General features: G+C 44.1%; 1 protein-coding gene across 2 annotated transcripts in view; it reads right to left on the reverse strand.

The window, feature by feature from the left end:
- LOC140496479 (plasmanylethanolamine desaturase 1) overlaps positions 1–26,818 on the reverse strand; it is a 144,796-nt gene that overhangs the window by 100,877 nt on the left and 17,101 nt on the right. Inside the window, exon 2 of one of the 2 annotated variants that reach the window (XM_072596254.1) lies at positions 8,985–9,104. The exons of the other annotated variant lie outside the window; for it this stretch is intronic. Within the exon in view, the coding sequence (XP_072452355.1) occupies positions 8,985–9,104 (120 nt within the window). The remainder of the gene's footprint in view (positions 1–8,984; positions 9,105–26,818) is intronic. 2 annotated transcript variants of the gene reach the window in all.

The following is a 26,818-nucleotide window of genomic DNA, read 5'->3' on the forward strand; positions in this document are numbered from 1 at the left end:
TATCGAGTCCCCAATTACTATTGCTCTGCTCTTCTCCACCCTTCCCTTCTGAGCAATGGGGACAGGCTCTGTGCCAGAGGCCTGAGCCCCATTGCTTACCCCTGGTAAGTCGTCCCCCCTACAAGTATCCAAAACGGTATGCTTGTTCTCGAGGGGAACGGCTGCAGGGGGTCCCTGCACTGGCTGCCTCCTCTCAGTCCCCCTCACTTTCACCCATCTGTCTGCAATCTTTGGAGTTACTACTTCCCTAAAGCTCCGATCTATGACCCCCTCTGCCTCCCAAATGATCCTAAGTTCATCCAACTCCAGCTCCATTTCCCTAACACGGTCTTGGAGGAGCTGGAGATGGGTGCACTTCCTGCAAGTGTAATCAGCAGGGACGTCCATGGCATCCCTGACCTCAAACATGTTGCAAGAGGAACATTGCACTGCCTTCACTGCCATCCCTCTAAATGTAACCTTTATAAAAAACTGTGTCTAAACAATATACACAGACATTACTGGTCTCGACCAAGTTATAATACCAGATGCTGGGTTTTGTTCTTTCGCAACACCTGGGATTTTATCAGCCCCTGGAAGACAGTCTGGGAGGTATACCTCATATTGACACTTTCTCGATTGGAATGTTCCAGTCTGTGGGAATGGAAAGGTAGGCAGCATCCGATGTGGCCTCTATATTGGGGAGACAGGCCGCCTACTTGCGAAACATTTCAGAGAACATTTCAGTGGGCGGCACGGTGGCACAGTGGTTAGCACTGCTGCCTCGCAGCGCCGGAGACCTGGGTTCAATTCCCGCCTCAGGCGACTGACTGTGTGGAGTTTGCACGTTCTCCCCGTGTCTGCGTGGGTTTCCTCCGGGTGCTCCGGTTTCCTCCCACAGTCCAAAGATGTGCAGGTCAGGTGAATTGGCCATGCTAAATTGCCCGTAGTGTTAGGTAAGGGGTAGATGTAAATGTAGGGGTATGGGTGGGTTACGCTTCGGCAGGGCGGTGTGGACTTGTTGGGCCGGAGGGCCTGTTTCCACACTGTAAGTAATCTAATCTAATCAGAACACCTCTGGGACACCCGGACCAACCAACCCAACCACCCCGTGGCTCAACACTTCAACTCCCCCTCCCACTCCACCAAGGACATGCAGGTCCTTAGACTCCTCCATCACCAGACCATAGCAACATGATGGTTGGAGGAAGAGTACCTCATATTCCGCTCAGCATCCCTCCAACCACAAGGGATGAACTCGGATTTCTCCAGTTTCCTCATTTCCCCTCCCCCCACCTTGTCTCAGTCAAATCCCTCGAACTCAGCACCGCCTTCCTAACCTGCAATCTTCTTCCTGACCTCTCCGCCCCCACCCCCACTCCAGCCTATCACCCTCACCTTGACCTCCTTCCACCTATCTCATTTCCAACGCCCCTCCCCCAAGTCCCTCCTCCCTACCTTTTATCTTAGCCTGCTGGACACACTTTCCTCATTCCTGAAGAAGGGCTCATGCCCGAAACATCAATTCTCCTGCCCCTTGGATGCTGCCTGACATGCTGCGCTTTTCCAGCAACACATTTTCAGCTCTGATCTCCAGCATCTGCAGTCCTCACTTTCCCCTAGCTAATTAATCTAACCAATACACTAGCAACAGACCACATCCCTCCCTCACAGGTGGCAGGATGGGCCTTCACAATCTGAGAAGGTGACAGCTGGGTAAACTTTGGCCATCCAGTGGACTCCCAGATGGAGCGGGCGCCTTCCTTAACAGGTGCTCTGTGGACTATGGATAGAACCCCCTGCACCATAAAGACAATGGCCAACCTCACAGTTCTGAGGCCTCAAGTGACTCTACACTAACTGAAAGCTTATTCCACTTTCCAAGGCAGCTCCACCCTGCAGTCTTGGTAGAGGACACTTTTATCATTGGTACTTCTAAGGCTGCTGCCACTCAAATCTGGAAAGTCTGAGAGGCAAGCTACCAGCCTTAACTGGTTGGTGCTCCTCTCATAACTGGCCTGCTGCCCACAGTCCATTTTGCTATCCGTTTTCCAGAAGAAGATTAACTCTAGAGTTCACAAATGAGAAATTTCCATCTCTAGCCATTTACCATTGGGAAAATATCCAACATGACTTTCTCAGATCTAAAGTGAATGGCCTCTCACTTCCTCGCATTAACTATCTGATACTGTTTTACCCACACAATTAGTTAGTTTTTACAGTACTTCCTCAAGTGAACTGCTCCCACCTAATATGCTTCCAAACTTGGTATCATCTACAAAGCTGGATGGAGAACTCTACCCAAATCTGTAAAGCTGAGGCAAGAATTCAAAAAACAAAGAACAAAGAAAATTTACAGCCCAGGAACAGGCCCTTCGGCCCTCCAAGCCTGAGCCGATCCAAATCTACTGTCTAAACCTGTCACCCAATTCCTAAGTATCTGTTATTCCTCTGCTCCCCACCAACTCATGCATCTGTCCAGATGCATCTTAAATGAATCTACCGTGCCTGCTTCTACCACCTCTGCTGACAACGCATTCCAGACACCCACCACCCTCTGTGTAAAGTACTTGCCATGTGTATTCCCCTTAAACTTTTCACCTCACTTTGAACGCGTGACCTCTCGTTATTGAATCCTTCACCCTGGGAAAAAGCTTATCTCTATCTACCCTGTCTATACCATCATGATTTTGTAAACCTCAATAAGGTTCCCCTTCAATCTCCTTTTTTCTAATGATAACAAACCTAACTAACTCAACCTCTCTTCATAGCTAGCACCTTCCATACCAGGCAACATCCTGATAAACCTTCTCTGCACTTTCTCCAAAGCGTCCACATCCTTTTGGTAATGTGATGACCAGAAATGTACACAGTATCCTAAATGCGGCCAAACCAATGGCTTGTACAATTTTAACATGACCTGTCAGCTCTTGTACTCAATATCCCATCCAATGAAGGCAAGCATACCTTCAGGGTACAATGGACCTGCACTCCCAGATTTCTCTACACATCAACTTTTCCCAAGGCTCTTCCTTTTACAGTAAAATTCGCTCTAGAATTAGACTTGCCTAAATGCATCACCTCATATTTGTCTGGATTGAACTCCATCTGCCACTTTTCCACCCACTCTCCACTCTATCAATATTCTCCTGCATTCTTTGACAGTCCCTTATGCTTTCTGCCACTCCACCAATCTTCGTGTCATCTGCAAACTTGCTGATCATATCAAGAATGCCCTCTTCCAGGTCATTTATGTATATCACAAACAACAGTGACCCCAGCACTGGTCCCTGTGGAACACCACTGGTCACCTTTCTCCATTTTGAGAAACACCCTTCAACTACTACACTCTGTCTCCTGTTGCCCAACCAGTTCTTTATCCACCTAGCTAGAATACCCTACATACCATGTGACTTCACTTTCTCTATTAGTTTACCATGGGGAACCTTATCAAATACTTTACTAAAGTCCATGTATATGACATCTACAGCTCTTCCTTCATCTATCAACTTGGTCACTTCCTTAAAGAACTACATTAGGTTGGTAAGGCACGATCTCTCCTGCACAAAACCATGTTGCCTATCACTGATAAGCCCATTCTTTTCTAAATATAAATAGATCCTATCCTTCAGTACCTCTCCAGCAACTTTGCCACCACTGACATCAGGCTCACTGGTCTGTAGTTACCCAGAATATCCCTACTAACCTTCTTGTAAAGGGGGACAACATGAGCAATTTTCCAGTCCTCCGGTACCTCACCTGTATTTAAGGATGCCACAAAGATATCTGTCAGGGCCCCAGCTATTTCCTCTCTCGTCTCTTTCAGCAACCTGGGATAGATCGCATCTGATCCTGGGGATTTGTCCACCTTAATAACATCTAGCCTACCCAACACATCTTCCCTACTTATGTCAACGTGATCCAGACTCATCAAACTTCTATCTCTAATCTCAACATTCATCATGTTCCTCTCCTCGGTGAACACTGATGCAAAATAATCATTCAGAATCTCACCCATTCTCTCCGATTCGACACACAGCCTTCCTTCATTATCCTTTAGTGGACCAATCCTTTCTCTAGTTACCCTCTTGCTTCTTGTATAAGAATAAAATGTTTTGGGATTCTCCTTAATTCTGCTTGCTTAAGCTATTTCATGACCCCTTTTAGCCCACTTGATTCCTCGTTTAAGACTGGCCCTACTCTTCCAATATTCCTCCACGGCCCATTCAGTTCTTAGCTGCCTGAACCTTATGTACGCTTCCCTTTTTCTCTTGACTAGTTGTATGATTTCTCCTGTCATCCACGGTTCATGACTCTTGCCTTTCCTATCCTTTGCCTTCAATGGGCATGCCTATCCTGCACTACCGTTAACCTATCTTTGAAAGCGTCCCACATATCAAATGTGGACTTCCCTTCAAATAGCTATGTCCAATCTACATTTCCCAGCTCCTGCCTAATTTTGATAGAATTGGCCTTGGCCCAGTTTAGTACTCTTTCCTTAGGACCACTCTCATCTTTGGCTTCGACTATTCTAAAACTTACAGAATTGTGGTCACTGTTCCCAAAGTAATCCCCCACTGCAATTTCGACCACCTGGCCTGGCTCATTCCCCAGTACCAGGTCCAATATGGCTGCTTCCCTCATTGGACTATTGACATACTGCTCTAGAAAACTCTCCTGGATGCTTCTTACAAATTCTACCCCATCCAGACCTCTGATGCTAAGTGTATCCTAGTCAATGTTGAGAAAATTAAAATCTCCCATCACCACTACCTCTACATCTTTCCATAATCTGTTTACCTATTTGTTCTTCTACCTCACGCTCACTGTTGGAAGGCCTGTAATACAACTCCAACAAAGTAACTGCACCCTTATTTCTCAGCTCCACCCATAATGCTTCATTTCCCAAGCGCTCCATAGTGTCCTCCTTTAACACAGCCGTGATATCATCCCTAACCAGCAATGCAACTCCACCTTCCCCCCGCCTCCTTTTTACTTCCTTCCCTCCCTGTCCTGTCTGAAGCATTTATATCCTTGAACATACAGTTGCCAATCATGCCCTTCCTTCAACCAAGTCTCTGTGACTGCAATAACGTCATACTCCCAGGCACCAATCCAAGCCCTAAGTTCATCTGCTTTACACACTATACTCCTTGCATTAAAGTAGATGCACTTCAGGCCACCAGTTCTTTTGCGTTCATTTGCTAGGCCCTAAATTCACACTAGGCCCTAAAGTGTGTTGCAGTTTATTACATTTATGACTTATCTTGATAGATATCCTCCAGCTAGGGATTTCTAAAAATCAAAACACCACAACTATTAAAACCTTTTATATAGGTATACATGTTAAAGAACTTCCTAACTTCAAGACTTCAGCATCACTAAATGTGGAAGTTTGGATTAGGTAACTAGTTCTGTTTAAGGAAGCAAGTTGTTCAGTTCCCTTTATGGAAAATTAACGCTTGTGACAGCTCATAAATGTAGTATTAAATTCAAATTCTTGATACTCCTGGCCATTGAGTGCACCAATTGCAAGGCAGGTTCAACTCTGTATCAAACATGCTCATTGTGGTCTTGAGAAGACATCAGCCAAGGGGAAACAAAATGGCAGGATGTACTCAACAGAACAGAACTCAAGTCAGTGATTCTGGAGGGGTTAGTTCTTGCTACTGAATGAAGACTAATAACATCAGGGTGGAGGGAAAATGTGTGTCCAGCTTGCTTATTTCTCTCTTATTAGAAATAAAGTGTTGTACAATCCGGGTTCTTTTCTTCAATGTTACTGCATTTAATAAATCCAATGGCCAATACCATTATATGTTTTGTAGCTTTGTCTGGAAGAAAATGCTATTCCCTTTAAAATCACTAAAATCTCCAAAAACTTCAAAGGCTTGAAATAACAACACAGCTGAACACTCTGCCTTTACTACCCGAGTTCAAATCATGGCCAGACAGAAATTAGGAACTTTTTCCCATGCTGATACCTATTAAAGATTCGCTCTGAAATTACTTTGCCCAATTTGAATAAATTCTCTGCAGGCATGGATCCACTAAACTACCTTTCATGACTTTACAAGTACACAAAATCCGGCAGCAGCATACTGCAAAAGGAAACAAATTGTGATGCTCCTTATTCAAGGCCAAAACAATGCTTGCGGGGCCCAGAGAAATGCTCATGTTCTTCTTAGCCAATATAGACATGTAAAATAAAAGTAACTGTTTGGAGTCTCTTCACTTCTCTGGAGAGATCAATTCTCTTCAGTGTAATGGGAAAACCTTTCAGCCAAAATCAGAAATAGAGCATGATGCCATAATCGGATCTCCATCTTGAATTTAAAATGGGACACTGTTGGCTTTAGGCAAGTGGCAATTGAGCATTCATTCAGAAGCTACATAAAATCAGGATCTGGATGCCATGACGGCAGTTTAGTAACCCCCACCTGGGGACGTTTTTCCCCACAATGTTGTGATGTGGTTTAATTACAGCGAATTCATTTACTCCACAGAGTGGCATTTTGTAAGTGTCCCCAATAAGGGCAGCCATTGCTTCAGATCACAAGGATTGTTCTCAGGATTGTGCCTTTATAACCGCCACCAAACTACCCCCATCACTGCAGTTACTGTAAATGTCGTTTTCCCTGTCGCAGTGTAATTTCCCAGTACGCAAAAGGATAGATATCCTGCAGGCACTGCTGAATACAAAAACGTATTTACATGTAGGACTGGTCATGACTTGACTATCTCATGTGTTTTCACGTGTGTAACTATGTCCTGAAGGAAATTCCATTTCTGCCATCTGTATTTTATTCAGTTGGGGATTTTTTTTATATAAATGCTTTAATCATTTTGCTCTTTCTATGAGAATAGACTCCTCGCTGAGTCCTAGAGATGTGTGCGTGATGGCAGCTCATTCCAAAAGCAATTTTATTTCAGGGCTAGAGTACAGATCAAGGAAGAGCTGCTGCTGGCTGGCTGTGCTCCATAGGGAGGCCTCGGGAAGAAACTGGGAAGAGCTGGAGGTTGTGAAGAAATCATGGTCAATAAGAGTAGGGAATCGGTTTGTTCCTAGGACTCAGGGCAGTAAAAGGAAACAGAGGAAAGGACTTGTGGCACTAAACAGAAAGACTGCATTTTTTAACCATTACATAGCATCAGCTAAAAAAACAATAAAGTTTGATCCGTACATTTTATTATGTGAAAGGACAGCCTAATTATGAAACAATTATTTATTTTTTAATTACTTAGCTTAACAGAGCTAGTGCCTGGATGATTCCTGTAATATAGTACCTCAGAATAAAAGTCAATGCGGTTTCAAGTTCTGGATTACAAAATTTATCTCAGGACGAGAAATCACCTGGCTCACAAGTACCTGAGAATACAGTGCTCCATTCACACCATGAACTCAAACAAGTTTCAAACCACAAGACATTTTCTACAATTACCTTTTACAATGCTGCATGCAGAATCAGCACAATGCTGGACACAGACACTCAGCAAGCTTTCGCTCACATTCTATGGACGGGGCATCCCCAAACATTGCTGAATAACTTCAGTTTCAACCAATTGTAGAATTATTGGGTTCAGACTGCATACCAGGATCAGCAAATGCCTGGAAGCAGTTATCCAGCTAACTGTCCTGATTTTCCAAACTTTACAGGTACAGGACAAATCTAATTTAATTTGCACTGGAACAGAGAGCAGAGTGAATGAATGATGAGGGACTGACGAGAGACTGTACTGCATGGGACAAAAGTTACATTCATTAAGGGAATTGCATTGAAGTGAAACAGCACAAAAACAACCCAAATCAAATTTCCAGTATGTAAAGGCCACATTTTATTTTTACTGTGTCACTGCAGGTTTTCATCAAATAAATAAATACTAAATTTCAATAACTGAACACAACAATTAAAATATTAAATGCATCATCCACTCAACTGCACAAACACTTCATACACTTTTCTGTTTGCGTTGCACCTGAACACCATTTTTGACTCTCAATATCATAATGGTGCAATTTTTTCAATATTCTTCCAGATTGATTGTCTTTAGGTTTCTGGATTCTAATAAAAATCACAAAGTCTTAAAATGGTTCAATGCATCAGACACTGTAAATGATTCATAATTTAGTACCAAGCCAAATCACCTCAAGCACTGTCACTTATTCCAACTGGTTATGGTTGCACAAACACTCAGGAAATCATGGTTTTCGTGGAGCGGTCCTGATTTAGTCAAAGTTATAAGAAGAAACTAGAATGTTTCCTGATTCAATGAAGAGTGGGGTCATATTGGATTGTGGATGGGAAAAGGAAAGTGACAAATGGTAAGTAAAAACCAAAAGAACTGCAGAGGCTGGAAATCAGAAACAAAAACAAAAACAGAAATTGCTGGAAAAGCACAGGTCTGGCAACATCTGTGCCTAGAAATCAGAGTTAACATTTCACATCCAGTGACCCTTCCTCAAAATTAAAGTTTTGTCCACAGATTTCTGTCCACTGTTGAGTTTTTCCAGCAATGTTTGTTTTTGATAAATAGTAAGGCTAGATGCGACAACAAAAACCTGGAAGACAGAATTGAAAAGGTTTAAAAGGCATTTCTTCTTTATGCTTGGTTATATTCTGAATAAAAGAATCTTACATTATATGAGATGGTGTCAGATCACTCTTTATCAATTAGAATCTTAAAAGGGCAAACCATCTCTACGGTAACTGGTTGAAGTCACGAGAGTACTGATTACTAGAGAAAAATGATCACAATTTTGCAGACAGTCCAACTAGAAATAAAATACAAACACTAATCTCACAGAAATTGCAGCTTGTAATACTGCTGATACACAACATGATGCAGCTCTCACTGCAATTTATACAGCAGCAAGTATAACCCTGCTCTTCATCCTTTCAAAACCAGCACAGATTAACACTATGGCATGCAATTCACCAATAGTAATGATTCCTTCAAATGATTAGTGTGCAACATAACATCAACATTTTCTACACAATACTTACAAATGGCTACTATTAATTTGGAAAAGTGATCCATAGAAAAATGCAGCATCAGGAAAAAGAAGTTGATTACCACCAAACAGACACACAAGATGACACAGATCCATTCTTGTAACCGTTTACCTGAGAAGAAATGGGAAAGGAGATATTATTGTTGGAAATTACAAGGGGTGAGACAGTATGTTAAAAAGTAACAATTAAACTTTGTCAATTTGCAGTCAGGTTTTCTTCATTTCATTTCAGCAGCTTCAGATCACTTTTTAAATTTAGGCATTTGATCTTAAATGATGATTTAACTCCTAATTTTCTTTTCTTTAGTGGATTAATATTTTAATTACATTTGAAATCAAGCAATACAACCTTGAATCTTTAAGCAAAAAAAAAATTTCCAAAGGCAATCAGGCAATATTTGAAGGAATAAAATATTAGAAAAGCTGTTTTTCTGGAAAGTTTAACTAATCTTTCCCCCAACGCCACCCGCATAGCCCCCATAGTTGCTCCATTTAGTTTAGACATTTTAAAACAAAACTTTGCATTTTTTATTAAAGGTTTACAGATCAAAAAAGTCACAAAAGTGAGTGCCCATTTTCTTCTTGCTTCCGACCAGCTTACTGCCTTTCCTGTTAATGCAGAGACATCAGAATTTTCCAGAATACTTTGAGTCAAGGCAGAGAAGCAGAATTCTTCTAAGAGTGATTCCAGCTGTCAAGAGTGGGCTGGTTGAATAAAATGAATTTCTGTCCCCTTTTCATGGTTACCAACAAAGTCTTTTTGTAAGGAGTGGGTTTGAACACAGCAGGCAAATTGCAGATTGCCAGATATATTGTCCTTATTTTTTACAAAAATGTACTTTCACCCTCGCATGACACTTTGTTATGCACAATCCCCGATTGAGGAGCAGGGCGTCATACTGCTTCCATACCTCCACCAACACCATTCCAATAGGAGACTCGAGACAATGGTACAGGTTAACTAACTGACCATTTTTTTCTGACAATGGATTACCTCGACAGCCTCCTGCTGAAGACACATTTGACAGCGTGAATCATAAATGCAAATACGCTAATGTAACCCGGCTTGAAGTGAAGTACAAAGCAAAGGCACTGACAAAGGAGGTCAGAATAACGCAGATTAGAAATTGTATAGTAAGAGAAAGTTCACCTCTGTTATTGTTTATAGCTCTTAAATCAGGACTAGTCCCATTCAGCTTTTCAATTAATTAATTGGGCTCTTCAAACTTCGGCTTTTTTTGTTCTTCCAATATTTTAATATGAGAAACTGCCAACACAATACGGGCACAATCTGATTGGAAATTATACAGGAATGAACCCAAATGCTGTATAAATAAAATGTCACCCAAGAACGTACAGCAAAGCCTTGAATTTTCAACTGTCTACACATTAAGTTTAATAGAACAGATTCCAAGTGGAAGACTTTAAACCTAAGGATTAATTACACCCAGAACTTTTTTCTGAAAATCTGAGCACTGAAACAACAGTACCAGAATTTTCTTTCAAAAAAATCAATCTTCCCATGGAGACAGGGAATAGCAAAGAGAAAATCTTAGTCCAGCATATCCTTCATTCTGCCATTACCGTAAAGCCAGAGATGGACTGTGCCTGACTAAAAAGAAGGAACCAATGCATTAAGACTATACCACAGTGTATTCTACTGTTTAAATGCCAAATAGGTGAAGCACTGTGCTATAGACAGAGTTAAGCAATGCCACAACCAGTGGATCTGATTACAACACTGCACTACTGCCACAAGGTTATGCCTGGTGATAGAAAATTAAACTATTAGTGGGAGATGAAATAGCTCCATAAAGGCCAGTATCCCATCTCCAAGTCACCCTTTATTTACATGTGGAGAGTCCTTGACAATCATCCAGCCTCCTCAGAGCCAGCTCTCAGGCTGAACAGAATCCTTGACATTTCCGTTTATATCTGTCAGCCAGGGTTCCCTGCTTCAACCACAATTAACAGACCCTATCAGGGAACTCATATTCTATGAGCTCCACCTGACTGACCCTGTTACAATCACTACAAGTGGAGGTAACAGATCCATGAAAATCTCCATCCTCAATGATGGGGGAGTCTAGCAACTAAGTACTAAAGACAAGGCTGGTGCATTTGCAAACATCTTAATCTAGAAGTGTGCTGAGTTGATTATTCAGTGTGGCTTTATCCTAAAGTCCCATCATCACCATCATCAGAGATTTCAATTCACTCCACATCCCATCAAGAAATAGCACAGCATATTAGAGGACATACAACAAAGGCTACAGACTCCAATAATATCCTACTTGTGCTCCATTCTAAGACACACCTTCAGCTAAATGCTTCCAATCCAGCTATATTAAAAGCATCTTCTCAACAAGTGGAAAGTTGCCAAGCTATGTTTTCTCTACAAAAGGCAACAAATTATATATCCAAGCCAACAAATGAAGTAACACTCATCAGTCCACTCTTCATCATAAGGGTGATACAAACCTTTATGAGGATTTTTTCAATTTGTTTATGGGATGTTGGCATTATTGGCTAAGCCAGCAGTTTTGCCCATCCCAGATTGCCCTGAAGAAAGTGGTAGTGAACTGCCTCTTTGAAGCACAACAGCTCCTGGGATGTAGGGGTGCCTACAATTGTTAGGAAGGCATGTCCAGGATGCTGTCCCAGAAACAATGAAGGAATGATAAGATAGCTCCAAGTCAAGATGGCTAGTGATATGGAGGGGTGATAATCCCATGTATCTACTACTCTCATCTTTCAAAGTGGGTTCATAAAGTGTTACTGAAAGGGCTCTGTTGAGTTGATGTAATGCATCTTGTAGGCGTAACACACTATTGTTATTGTGTGTGTCAATGATGAATGGAGTGAATTTTGAAGGGAATGGTTGGGGTGCCAATAAAGCAAGTTGCCTTGTCCTGGATAATGTCAGGTTGGAGTGTTTTTGAAGGTGCATCCATTCAGGCAAGTGGAAAATATTCCATCAAATTCCTGACATGTGCCTTCTACGTGGACAGACACTGGGGAATCAGGAATCAAGTTATTGGTCAGTTGATAAATCATCCAGAAATGGCTGCTCAAATGACTGATCATTAACACCCACACCATAATCATTGTCAGAGTTTTCTTTCTCACTGTCTTCTCTTCTATGATTGATGTGTGTATCTTGGTCTGAGCTGGCTTCTGTTCCTTTGCAATGTAGCACCATGATAAATAATACAGATATAATATTTGTTGATTGCACATTTCCAAAACTTGTGCCAGCGTCAAAGTATTTGTATTTGTATTCCTAACTTGCATTCTGCCCAATGCATCATTTTGGTTGTGCTCTCAATTTCCTATTTGTTACACATTTTGAAAGAGTTTGCCAATGTGGCATAGTCTATCATCTGACGCTTTGAGATCGGGAGCTGAGTGGCCCTGGCGAAAACCAAACTGGACATCACTGAGCAGGTTATTGCTGCTTGATAGCACTGTTGATGACACCTTACATCACTTTACTGATGATGAGAGTAACTGATGAGGCAGTAATTGGGTCAGTGAGATTTGTCCTGCTTTTTGTGTGCAGGACATACCTGGACAATTTTCCACATTGTCGGGTAGATGCCAGTGTGTAACTGTACTGGAAGAGCTTGGCAAGGGGAGCGACAAGTTCTAGAGCATGTCTTCAGTAATATTGCCAAAATGTTATCAGGGCCCATTAACTTTACAGTACCCAGTGCCTCCAGCTGTTCCTTTATATCACGTAGAGTGAATCGAATTGGCTGGAGACTGGTATCCGTGACCCTGGTGACCACTGCAGGAGCCAAAGATGGATAAACCAGTCAGCACTTATGACCGAAGATTGTTGCGAATGTATCAGCCTTATCATTTGCACTGATGTGCTGGGCTCCTCCATCATTGAGGATGGGGATATTTGTGGAGCCTCCTCTTCTAGTGAGTTGTTTAACTGTCCACAACCATTCACAACTGAATGTGGAAGGAATGCAGAGCTTAGATCTGATCCATTGGTGGTGGGATCACTTAGCTCTGTCTATCACTTGCTGTTTATGCTGTTTGGCATGCAGGTAGCCCTGTTTGGTAGCTTCACCAGGTTAACACCGAATTTTTAGGCATACTTGATGCTGCTCCTGGCATGCCCTCCTGCATTCTCCATTGAATCAGGGTTGATCTCCTGGCTTGATGGGAATTTTATTTCCCTCCAGCTATATACGTGATTGCTTTCTAAACCCGAGACCCTACCTTTGTAGGGTCTCCCACCCAACCACCTCCTCTAACCTGAAACACCAGGGACACATCAGGTAAGCTTCTCTTCTTTTTCACATTCTGATAAGGGGACTAGCGGGGATGGCAGTGCAGGGAGAGGAATGTTCCTCCTGCATGATGTTTGAGGTGAAGTACGCCATTAGTGTCCCACCCAAGTACACATGCAGAAAACGCACCCAACTCTAGCTCCTCCAAGACCGCGTTAAGGAACTGTAGTGGAAGCTGAATGAACTTCAGATCATTCGGGACACTGTGATAGCTAAGAGTTACAGGGAAGTAGTTACTCCTAGGTACGAAGAAAGCTAGGTAACTGTTTGAAGGGGGAAGGAAAACAGTCAGTGCAGGGATCGCCTGTGGTCGTTGGCCTGAAAAACAAGTATAGGTTTGCTCGCTGAGCTGTAAGGTTCATGTTCGGACATTTCATCACCATATTAGGTAACATCTTCAGTGAGCCTCCGGACGAAGCATTGTTTTCTATTTATATGTTTGGGTTTCTTTGGGTTGGCAATGTCATTTCCTGTGGTGATGTCATTTACTATGGTGATGTCATTTCCTGTTCCTTTCCTTGGGGAATGGTAAATCGGGTCCAAGTCAATGTGCATGTTGATAGAGTTCCTGTTGGAATGCCATGCTTCTAGGAATTCTCGTGCATGTCTCTGTTTGACTTGTCCTAGGTTAGATGTGTTGTCCCAGTCAAAGTGTACCCAGCATCATGGTAGCCCACAAGCTCACCAACACACTAAAACAGCAGCTAATAAACTTGAAAGACCCTATACAGACAACAAGCAAAACTAATGCCATTTACAAAATACTGTGCAAGGACTGTAACAAACACTACATTGGACAAACAGGCAGAAAACTAGCCACCAGGATACATGAACATCAACTAGCCACAAAACGACATGACCCTTTCTCACTAGTATCCTTACATACGGATAAGGACAGACACCACTTCGACTGGGACAACACATCCATCCTAGGACAAGCCAAACAGAGACACGCACGAGAATTCCTAGAAGCATGGCATTCCAACCAGAACTCTATCAACAAACACATTGACTTGGATCCCATTTACTAACCCCTGAGAAAAAGAGCAGGAAATGACATCACTGACCCAAAGAAATCCAAACACATGAATAGAAAGCAGGAATCATCAGCAATGCTTCATCTGGAGGCTCACTGAAGATGTTACCTAGTATTGTGATAAAACATCTGAACAAGAATCTTCCAGCTCAGCAAGCAAACCTACATCCAGATCCTCAACCGGACCTACAAATCTTCTCAAAATACTCAAATAAGTATACCGTTTTGGATACTGTGGGGGGGAGGGGGGGTGTGGCTTGCCAGAGGCATGTAGTGGGGTGCAGGTCTCTGGCACAGAGTCTGCCTCTGTTGCACAGAAGTGAAGGAGAGAAAGTAGGACTGTATTAGTCATTGGGGACTCAATAGTTAGAGGGTCAGATAGAAGGTTCGTTGGGAATGAACGAGACTCACGGTTGTTGTGCTGCCTTCCAGGTGCCAAGGTCCATGATGTCTCGGATCGTGTCTTTGGGATCCTGAAGGACAGACTGACCAGCCCCAAGTCATGGTCCAGATAGGTACCAACGACATAGGTAGAAAGAGGGATAGAGATGTAAGGCAGGATTTCAGGGAGCTAGGGTGGAAGCTGAGAGCTTGATCAAACAGAGTTGTTATCTTCGGTTTGTTATCCATGCCACATGGTAGCAAGGCAAAGAATAGGGAGAGATATCAGCTGAACACATGGCTGTAGGGATAGTGCAGGAGAGAGGGTTTCAGGTACATGGATAATTGGGGCTCATTCTGGGAAAGGTGGGACTTGTACAAACAGGACAGTCTTCACTTGAACCTGAGGGGTACTAATATCTTGGATGGGAAATTTGCTAGTGCTATTCAGGTGGGTTTAAACTAACTCAACAGGGAGGTGGGAACCTGAGGTGTAATTCCAGTGCACAAGAGGATGAGAGTAGGGAGGGGATGGACAGGGTTTCACAGTCACAGGAGTGTGGTGGCAGACAGCAAGCTGATTTGAAGTGTGTCTACTTCAATGCCAGAGGTATCCAAAATAAGGTAGGTGAGCTCGCAGTATTTGGTGCTTCAATATTGTCTGCCATTTCGGAGACATGGACAGAGCAGGATCAGGAACGGATGTTGAAGGTTTCAGCATTTAGATCTTTCATTAAGCACAGGGAAGGCAGTAAAAGAGGGGGAGGTGTGGCCTTAATAGTCAAGGACAGTATAATGGTGGCTGAAAGAACTTTTGACGAGGACTCGTCTATTGAAGTGGAATGGGCGGAGGTTAGAAACAGGAGAGAAGAGGTCACGCTGCTGGGAGATTTTTTTTTAATAGGCCTCCGCAGAATTCCAGGTATGTGGAGGAGATGATTGGCAAAACAATTCTGGGTAGGAGTGAATGGAACAGTGTTGTCATTATGCTTCCACTACATTGACTGGAAATGCTATAATTCTAGTACATCGAATGGATCAGTTTTGGTCCAATGTGTACAGGATGGTTTCCTGATACAATATGTCGAAGGGCTAACAAGAGGAGAGGCCAGGCTGGATCTAGTGCATGGTGATGAACTAGGCCAGGTGTTTGATTTAATGGCAGGTGAGCACTTTGGAGAGAGAGACCATAATTCGGTTACGTTTAGTTTAGCGATGTAAAAAGGTAGGTACATGCCACAGGGCAAGAGTTATAGATGGGGGAAGGGCAATTATAATATGATTAGACAAGACTTAGAATGCATAGAAAGGGGTAGCAAAACGCAGGGAATGAGGACAATCGAAATGTGGAGCTGATTTAAGGAACAGGTATTGCGTGTCCTTGATAGGTATGTCCCAATCAGGCGGGGGGGGGGGGGGGGGGGGGGGGGGGGAAATAAGGGAACCGTGGTTTACTAAAGAAATTGTATCCCTTGTTAAGCAGAAGAAGGAAGCTTATGAGAGACGTTGAGATGAGATGGTTCCAGAAAGTTACAGATTAGCTAGGAAGGATTTAAAGAGAGAGTTAAGAAGAGCAAGGAGAGGACATGAACAGTCTTTAGTAAACAGAATAAAGGAAAACACGAAAGCTTTCTATAGGTATATGAGAAATAAAAGGATGACTAGGGTAGGAAAAGGGCTAGTCAAAGACAGAAGGAGAAGTTGTGCGTGGATCCTGTGGAGATCGGAGAGGTGCTAAACGAATATTTCTCATCTGTCTTCACTCAGGAAAAGGAGAATACTGTAGAGGAGAAGAATGAGATATGAGATATTAGACTAGAAAGGATCGAGGTTAGTAAGGAGGAGGTATTATCAATTCTAGGAGTGAAAGTAGACAGGTCCCCTGGACTAGATGGGATTTATCCGAGGATTCTCTGGGAAGCTAGGGAGGAGATGGAAGAGCCTTTGATCTTGATCTTTGAATCATCATTGTCTGTAGGTTTAGTACCAGAGGACTGGAGGATTGCAAATGTTGTGCCCGTGTTCAAGAAGGGGAGTAAAGATCACCCAGGTAATTATAGACCAGTGAGCCTTATGTCTGTTGTAGGAAAGATTTTGGAAAGGATTATAAGATATAGGATTTATAATCACCTAGTAAGGAACAATTTGATTGCAGATAGTCAACATGGTTTCATCAAGGGCAGGTCATGTCTCACAAACCTTGTTGAGATTTTTGAGAAGATGACCAAGCATGTGGATGAGGGTAGGGCAGTTGACATGGCGTATATAGACTTCAGTAAATCCTTTGATAAGGTTCCACATGGTAGGCTGTTGGAGGGATAAATGGGTGGGTTAGTAAGTTTGCAGATGACACTAAACTCGGTGGAGAAGTGGATAGTGTGAGAGAATGTTGCGGGTTACAGGGGGACTTAAATAAACTGCAGAATTAGGCTGAGAGGTGGCAAATGGAGTTCAACGCAAATAAATATGAGGTGATTCACTTTGGAAAGAATAACAGGAAGGCAGAATACTAAGCCAATAGAAAGATTCTTGGTAGTATGGATGTGAAAAAGGATCTTGGAGTCCATGTACATAGATCCCTGAAAGTTGCCATCCAGGTTGATTGTATGCCTTCTTAGCAGCACTGTGTGTTAGATTTTATTAGTAGAGGGATTGAGTTCCGGAGCCGTAATGTCATGTTGTAACTATACAAAATGCTAGTGTGGCCACACTTGGAATATTGTGTATAGTTCTGGTTTCCCCATTACAAGATGAACGTGGAAGCATTGGAAAAGGTGCAGAGGAGATTTACCAGAATGTTGCCTGGTCTGGAGGGAACGTCTTATGAGGAAAGGCTGAGGGTCTGTTCTCACTGGAGAGAAGAAACTAAGATGAGATTTGATAGAGACAAGGCATTCCAACCAGAACTCTATCAACAAACACTTTGACTTGGATCCCATTTATCACCCCCTGAGAAAATGAACAGGAAATGACATCACCAACCCAAGGAAACCTAAACACACAAATAGAAAGCAGGCCATGTCACCAGCGCTTCGTCCAGAGGCTCATTGATGATGTTACCTAGTATGGTGACAAAACATCTGAAAACAAAACTTCCAGCTCAGCGAGCAAACCTACATCCAGAGACATACAAGATGATCAGAGGATTAGACAGGGTAGACAATGAAAGTTTTTTTTCCCGAGGATGATGATGTCAGCTTGTACAAGGGGCATAGCTACAAATTGAGGGGTGATAGATTTAAGACAGATGTCAGAGGCAGGTTCTTTACTTAGAGATGGTAAGGGTATGGAATGCCCTGTAGTTAACTCAGCCACATTAGGGGCATTTAAACAGTCCTTGGATAAGCACATGGATGATGATGGGATTGTGTAGGGGGATGGGCTTAGACTAGTTCACAGATTGGTGCAACATCGAGGGCCGGAGGGCCTGTTCTGTGTTGTATCATTCTATGTTCTAATGGTTGAGTGGGGGATATGCCTGGCCACGAGGTTGCAGATTGTGCTGGAGCACCATTCTCTTGCTGTTGATGGCTCATACCGCCTCATGGATGTCCAGTCTTGAGCTGCTAGATCGGTTCGAACTCTGTCCCATTTAGCACGGTGATAGGGCCACACAACATGATGGAGGTTGTTCTCAATGTGAAGATGGGACTTTGACTCCACAAGGATAGTGCAGTGATCACTTTTATCTATGCAATCATGGACAGATGTTTCTGCAGCTGGCAGGTTAGTAAGGATGGGGTCAAGTATGTTTTTCCCCGTGTTGGTTCCTTCACCACCTGCTGCAGACTCAGTCCACCAGTTATATCCTTTAGGAAAGAAAGAGCTGAATTCCAGAGATGAGGGGAGAGTGACAGCCCTTGACATCAAGGCGACATTTGACGGAGTATGGCATCGAGGAGCCCTGGCAAAACTGGATTCAATGGATATCAGGAGGTTAGAGTCATACCTGGCACAATGGAAGATGGCTCTGGTTCTGGAGGTAAAAACAATGACTGCAGATGCTGGAAACCAGATTCTGGATTAGTGGTGCTGGAAGAGCACAGCAGTTCAGGCAGCATCCAAGGAGCTTCGAAATCGACGTTTCGGGCAAAAACCCTTCATCAGGAATAAAGGCAGTGAGCCTGAAGCGTGGAGAGATGAGCTAGAGGAGGGTGGGGGTGGGGAGAAAGTAGCATAGAGTACAATGGGTGAGTGGGGGAGGGGATGAAGGTGATAGGTCAGGGAGGAGAGGGTGGAGTGGATAGGTGGAAAAGGAGATGGGCAGGTAGGACAAGTCTGGACAAGTCAAGGGGACAGTGCTGAGCTGGAAGTTTGGAACTAGGGTGAGGTGGGGGAAGGGGAAATGAGGAAACTGTTGAAGTCCACATTGATGCCTTGGGGTTGAAGTGTTCCGAGGTGGAAGATGAGGCGTTCTTCCTCCAGGCGTCTGGTGGTGAGGGAGCGGCGGTGAAGGAGGCCCAGGACCTCCATGTCCTCGGCAGAGTGAGAGGGGGAGTTGAAATGTTGGGCCACGGGCCGGTGTGGTTGATTGGTACGGGTGTCCCGGAGATGTTCCCTAAAGCGCTCTGCTAGGAGGCGTCCAGTCTCCCCTATGTAGAGGAGACCGCATCGGGAGCAACGGATACAATAAATGATATTAGTGGATGTGCAGGTAAAACTTTGATGGATGTGGAAGGCTCCTTTAGGGCCTTGGATAGAGGTGAGGGAGGAGGTGTGGCCGCAGGTTTTACAGTTCCTGCGGTTGTAGGGGAAGTGCCAGGATGGGAGGGTGGGTTGTAGGGGGGCATGGACCTGACCAGGTAGTCACAGAGGTAACGGTCTTTGCGGAAGGCGGAAAGGGGTGGGGTGGGAAATATATCCCTGGTGGTGGGGTCCGTTTGGAGGTGGCGGAAGTTTCGGCGGATGATTTGGTTTATGCGAAGGTTGGTAGGGTGGAAGGTGAGCACCAGGGGCGTTCTGTCCTTGTTACAGTTGGAGGGGTGGGATCTGAGGGCGGAGGTGCGGGATGTAGACGAGATGTGTTGGAGGGCATCTTTAACCACATGGGAAGGGAAATTGTGGTCTCTAAAGAAGGAGGCCATCTGGTGTGTTCTGTGGTGGAACTGGTCCTCCTGGGAGCAGATCTGGTGGAGGCGGAGGAATTGGGAATACTGGATGGCATTTTTGCAAGAGGTAGGGTGGGAAGAGGTGTAATCCAGGTAGCTGTGGGAGTCGGTGGGTTTGTAAAAAATGTCAGTGTCAAGTCGGTTGTCATTAATGGAGATGGAGAGGTCTAGGAAGGGGAGGGAGGTGTCAGAGATGGTCCAGGTAAATTTAAGGTCAGGGTGGAATGTGTTGGTGAAGTTGATGAATTGCTCAACCTCCTCGCGGGAGCACGAGGTGGCGCCAATGCAGTCATCAATGTAGCGGAGGAAGAGGTGGGGAGTGGTGCCGGTGTAATTACGGAAGATCAACTGCTCTACGTAGCCAACAAAGAGACAAGCATAGCTGGGGCCCATACGTGTGCCCATGGCTACCCCTTTGGTCTGGAAGAAGTGGGAGGATTCAAAGGAGAAATTGTTAAGGGTGAGGACCAGTTCGGCCAAACGAATGAGAGTGTCGGTGGAAGGGTACTGTTGGGGACGTCTGGAGAGGAAAAAACGGAGGGCTTGGAGGCCCTGGTCATGGCGGATGGAGGTGTAGAGGGATTGGATATCCATGGTGAAGATGAGGCGTTGGGGGCCGGGGAAACGGAAGTCTTGGAGGAGGTGGAGGGCGTGGGTGGTATCTCGAACGTATGTGGGGAGTTCCTGGACTGGGGGGATAGGACAGTGTCGAGGTAGGTAGAGATGAGTTCAGTGGGGCAGGAGCATGCTGAGAGAATGGGTCGGCCAGGGTGGTCAGGCTTGTGGATCTTGGGAAGGAGGTAGAACCGGGCAGTGCGGGGTTCCCAGACTATGAGGTTGGAAGCTGTGGGTGGGAGATCTCCTGAGGTGATGAGGTGCTGCATGGTCTGGGAGATGATGGTTTGGTGATGGGGGGGTGGGGTCATGGTCGAGGGGGCAATAGGAAGAGGTGTCCTCGAGTTGACGTTTGGCTTCAGCGGTGTAGAGGTCAGTGCACCAGACTACCACTGCACCCCCTTTATCCGCTGGCTTGATGGTGACGTTGGGATTGGAGCAGAGGGATTGGAGGGCTGCGCGTTGTGAGGGTGAGAGGTTGGAGTGGGGGAGGGGGGACGACAGGTTGAGGCGGTTAATGTCCCGGCGGCAGTTGGAAATGAAGAGATCAAGTGCAGGTAATAGGCCAGCGCGGGGTGTACAGGTGGATGCAGTGTGTTGGAGGTGGGCGAAGGGGTCCTCTGAAGGTGGGCGGGAGTCCTGATTGTGAAAGTAAGCTCGAAGGTGGAGGTGACGGAAGAATTGTTCGACGTCACGGCGTGTATTAAATTCATTGATGCGTGGACGGAGGGGGATGAAGGTGAGTCCTTTGCTGAGGACTGATCGTTCGTCCTCAGTGAGTGGGAGGTCTGGAGGGATGGTGAAAACTCGGCAGGGCCGGGAGCTGGGATCTGGTGCGGGTGTGGAGCTGGGAGTGGGGGCGGAACCTGTAACTGGAGTGGGTGTGATGGTGGGGAGAATGGGGGTGGAGTCATGAGCAGGGGTAGTGTTCCCCTCGGGGTTCTGGGGGGTGGGGATAGTGACAGTGGGGTCTGTGGGGGGCATGTCAGCAGAATGCAGGTGAGTGGCGCTGGTGTGGGTGGAAGTGGTGGTGACCACGGCAGTAGGGATGGTGGACGTCACTGAGCATGTGACATCAGCGATGATGTGAAGGGCAGAAGTGATGTCACGTGTGATGCATGAGGAATTGTGAGGGGTGGAAGTGGTTGTGGGAGTGGCCATGATGGGGGCAGAAGTGACATCATCAGTGTGGGGGTGGCAGTGGAGAGTCAGTCATCTTAGCTCCAGGACATCTCTGCAGCTCTCCCTCAGGGTAGTGCCCTCGGCCAGAAGTGGGGATGTTCACTGATGACTGCACAGTGTTCAACACCATCCGTGACTCCTCAGATACTGAAGCAGTCCATGCTCATATGCAACAAGATCTGGATGATATCCAGGCTTGGGCCGACAAGTGGCAAGTAACATTTGTGCCACACAAATGCCAGACAATGAATATCACCAATAAGAGACACTAACCATCATGCCTTGACATTGAATGGTATTACCATCACTCAATCCCCCACTGTCAACATCCTTGGGGTTGCCATTGACCAGAAACTCACTGGACTCACCATGTAAATGCAGTAGCTACAAGAGGAGGTCAGACACTAGGAATACTGCAGCGAATAACTCACCTCCTGTCACCCCAAAGTCTATATAATACCATCTACAAGGCACAAGTCAGGAGTGCGATGGAAAACTCCCCACTTGCTTGGATTGGTCTGGCTCCAACAACATTCAAGAAGCTCGACATCATCCAGAACGAAGCAATCCGCTTGAGTGGCACGACACCTAGAAACATTTAATCCCTCCACCACCGGAGCTCAGTAGCAGCAGTGTGTACGATCAACAAGATGCACAGCAGAAATTCAATAAAGATCCTTTGACAGCACCTTCCAAACCCATGACCACTTCTATCTAGAAAGACAAGGGCAGCAGGTACTTGGGAACACTACCACCTGCAATTTCCCCCTCAAGCCACTCGTTACCCTGACTTGGAAATATACTGTCGGTCTTTCACAGTTGTTGGCTCAAAATCCTGGAATTCCCTCCCTCCCGGCATTGTGGGTCAACCCAAAGCAAGTGGACTGCAGTGATTTAAGAAGGCAGCTCATCACCACCTTCTCAAGGGCAAATACGGATGGGCTATCAATGCTGGCCAGCCAGCAATGCCCATGTCCCACAGTGGTTCAGTGGTTAGTACTGTTGCCTCACAGCACCAGGGACCTGGGTTCAATTCCAGCCTCAGACAATTGTCTGTGTGGAGTTTGCACATGTCTGCGTGGGTTTCCTCCAGGTGCTCTGGTTTCCTCCCACAGTCCAAAGATGTGCAGGTTAGGTGAATTGCCTATGCTAAATTGTCTGTACTATTAGGTGCTTTAGTCAGAGGGTAATGGGTCTGGGTGGGTTACTCTTTGGAGGGTTGGTGTGGACTTGTTGGGCCGAAGGACCTGTTTCCACACTGTAAGTAATCTAAATCTATCTGTTCCAGGTTACTGAATAAACTGGAAATAACACTCATTGTGTCAGCAACAGCCATGTTTGTTGTGTTGCTGTGTTATTAAACAATGGGAAATTTAAAGAAGCAATCTGTAACAAGGACATAACTTGCCCCCTGCACTGTTACTACTTTCATTCAAGATGTGGATGGATCTTCATGTGCATTAGAGGTTCCCTCTGCTACTGGCATCGACAGATATGTCTAATAAACCTGTTCAGACATTTATAATACATCTGTGAAGAAGGTCGGACTTGATCCTTGGTCCTTTTCACTTTGAGGAATGGACCTACCACAAATTGCAACTGCTGTTAGGGTTGGCATGCCTCACATGCATTCAAGTGTCATTGAATATCTGGTTTCATCCCTGGTCACACGTTAGTTGTCTTGTGCATTCGATACTCTGCTGATGGCTGCAGAAGGTATCTCTGACACAATATCATCTCCCTCCTACATGAGGATATGGTAGCTCACAAAGCCAAGTCGCCTTTACTCTCATTGACCACACACCACCTCTTGCCTGTATATGATATTCATTGATTTGTTGGGAAGCCTATAACCCAATCTTCAAAATGGCTTCCTCTGCTTTCTTTCCCAACATGAAACAGAATAGCACCACACCCACTGAAGCATAGAAATGCTACTTATTTATTTTGACTCCAATTCTCTTTTTCTTAAGTAAATAAATCAAAGTACAAATGTTTACAAGCGGATATCGAAAACACCTTTCTTGGACTTTAGGTCTACAATTAGTCTACTCATTCAAAATATAGATCACAAGTATTTTGCACACGTTTCTTAATGAAACTATCCAAGCCTTCTCTTAACAGTCAAAGCACCCAGGCCTATTCTAGGGCAGATTCTAGAGCAGGCCACAGGATGTTGAAATAATTCCACAGAGGCCAGTCCTTGACTAACTATAGTATTGCCCCATAGGGAGTCAGGTGCCAGAGTGTCATAATCTATGACACTCACTTGTTTTATATGTCAACCAAGGGTCCCTGCTTGGAGCAGGTTAACAGCCCCAATCAGGGAACTCATACTCTATGGAGGTCCAGCTAGTTGGCCTCATTACAATCACTACAGATGCCATTCATTTTCCCGAAATTTAAAGTTACAAACTTAAAGTTAAAAACAAACTTATAAACTTCATAATTGCAACTTGATCAACGCTGTAGCTCAATCCAAATTCAAGTGGACTGCATCATATGATTCTTCGTTTCTGCCTCTTTATTTTCAACCATTTCCTTTTAATGTTACTTTTTTTCTGGTCAAGCTGCTTGTTTCCAATGGATGTCACTATACCACATGGTGGGATTGGATATATATAATTTCACAATGAATTCTCAAATTCCAAACGAATAAGGGCCTGATGTTTGCAGCTCCATGGGAAAAATAAACTAACATTAAAAGGATATTGCATAACAAAACCTTGTAAGATTTCTTGCAAGTTGCATTTAAAGACAGCTTTCAACAGTGTCGCTTCTAAGCGTACATCAGGTTCTCTTAGAAATCTGAACCCAAGTATCGACAAAACATAAATTTTAAAACAGAAAGACATGGATCTCAGGCAAGAGCATTTTTAAAATTCTTTCAGAAGAAGTTAAATGCCAACAGAATACTGGAGTGTTAACATGCTCAGTCTCCATTAGCTGACGACAGAGTGGGGTGAAGAACAAGGCTCTATTGTCTTCAACTCCATCTGTTTTGTGACCATACCATGGTCTGATTCAATTAATATAAGCTAATAGCTACTGAAATCCAAATACAGCAAAGACAGCCCTCAGCTAATTTATTAATTTTAGTCCTCTCTGCATTGTGTCATTTTCATACATATTCATACAGCCTTAACTCAGGAACTGGTTAAAGTTCCTCAATACCCCTGCAGCCAAAGCTGGCAGGATCTTTGACTGCATGCTGTGTCGGGTCCCAGTGACCACAATATTTACTAAAGGCTCAAGCAAGGAATGGTATTCAATTTCTCTCGAACACAGCACTACATAAAGCCAAGATACTCTCAATGGAAATGAACTAAAAGTTAGTATCAACTTGCTGAGTAATGAAGGCAATTTCAGAAACAGACCTTCAATACAGACCAAAATTTATTTTATAATATATCATGGAAAGCAGTTCGCAATCCATTTGTTTAACGCACTGGCTGCTTCCCATGATATATCATGAAATAAAGTTGGTCAATACTGAAGGTCTATTTCCGAAATTTCCTTCAGCACTGAGTCTTGACAGTTTGTATTCTAAGAGGCCTGGAGACACAATGGTTAACTCCTCAACTTATGAACCAGAAGCTCAAAGTTTAAGTCCCACTCCAGAACTTGGTGACCAAACAAGATTGTATATAACACAACCATAGAGGATATTAATCAACTTTTCAATTCTTCCACTATTAACTAATGGCAGGCAGTGAGAACGGGAGGGATTTCTGGTCAGTGAGGTGACAAAGAAACTTGGAGCCTCTACCGTCACCAATCATAACTCCAGCACTATAACATGCAAGAGATGAAGTAAAGAAATAGTCTGCTTTCTGTATACATTTAATCCAAACTTTAGAAATGCAGTGGAAAAATATTTTACGGAAAACATAGTCCGTTCCTCCAAAGACTTTCAATACCAATTCTGAATTCATTCCTTGTTTATTACTAGCAATGTATATATTATTCGGCAGTAACTTGAAGAAATTATGTTGGAGGAAAACAATATCCACCATTCTAAGCTGATGATGAATAACATTGTCAACAGCAGTTATACTCCTTTATTTTTGCACAAAGAATAGACTCTTCCTCCATGTGTCTTGGAAAATATAATGTAATGATATTACACAAAGATTCCTCTCACTATAAACTCATCATCTGTTTACGTTCACAGCCTAGTGTGCATCCACCCTCACTTAGAAAGTCAGTTGAGACTAGTGCAGGCATGAAATATTAATGAGAAAAAGGTGGTGGTGATCCGGTGCCCAATGCTTACAGTATTTCTCAGAGCCACAAGGGGAGAAAGAAAGAAACCTCTGTATTCCAATTGGATTGGAACTGGATTGCTGTGCCACCCATTCACATGGTCACGGATCTTTTCAACAAGCCTTGCAAACGTTGGCACCAGTTTTGTGCTGAAAAAAAAACAGGGAGGCTGCCAACGCTCATCATTATTGAGCAAAATGGGCAATAAATTTTGGTGCTCGCAGAAGTACAGTTACATTCAGAGATCAGGAAGTTGCTGAGTTCACCTGATCGCCACAAGCTTTGCCATACCAGGTGTGCATTACTCAACGCTGCAAATATACAATCAAGTCCAACTATTTACCCAATAGATATGATTAAAAATGTGTCAGGAAAAGTCAGGATTTATCCATTCCAATATAAGTGAACCAGCTTGTGAAGTCTTAATCATCACTCAATCATCCGCATGACGTTAAGACAGCAATTTCATTATAGAAGGTGACATCCCATTCCTTCAGAACAGAGAGGTTTGGAGGTTTAAGAATTTATTTTTGCTTTTACAGCTACCTTTTTTATCTTTCGTTTTCCCTCTCTTTTTTATTTTCTGCACATTAAACATTTTCTAATCAATTTTTCAGAGATGTTATGGCACATCCCTAAAGCAGGCGGGACTTGAACACTACCACTGTGCCACCAGAGCCGCTTAAAAATACACTCTGTTTAGAATACAACCCATCATACAAAGAAGAGCATTCCCCATCAAGGATGAACCTGTTCAGCAATGTTATGACACACCTCTGGAGCAGGTGGGACTTGAATCCAGGACCTCTGGCTCAGGGGTAGGGGCAACAACCATTGCACGACAAGAGCCCCAATTTCTGCAGGTAAATAAAATATTCTGACTCACAACAGCTGGGTTAGACTCAAGAGGAGAAGGAGCAATTAGATGTGA

Source organism: Chiloscyllium punctatum, chromosome 26 (genome assembly GCF_047496795.1).
Source record: "Chiloscyllium punctatum isolate Juve2018m chromosome 26, sChiPun1.3, whole genome shotgun sequence".
Lineage (NCBI taxonomy): Eukaryota > Metazoa > Chordata > Chondrichthyes > Orectolobiformes > Hemiscylliidae > Chiloscyllium > Chiloscyllium punctatum.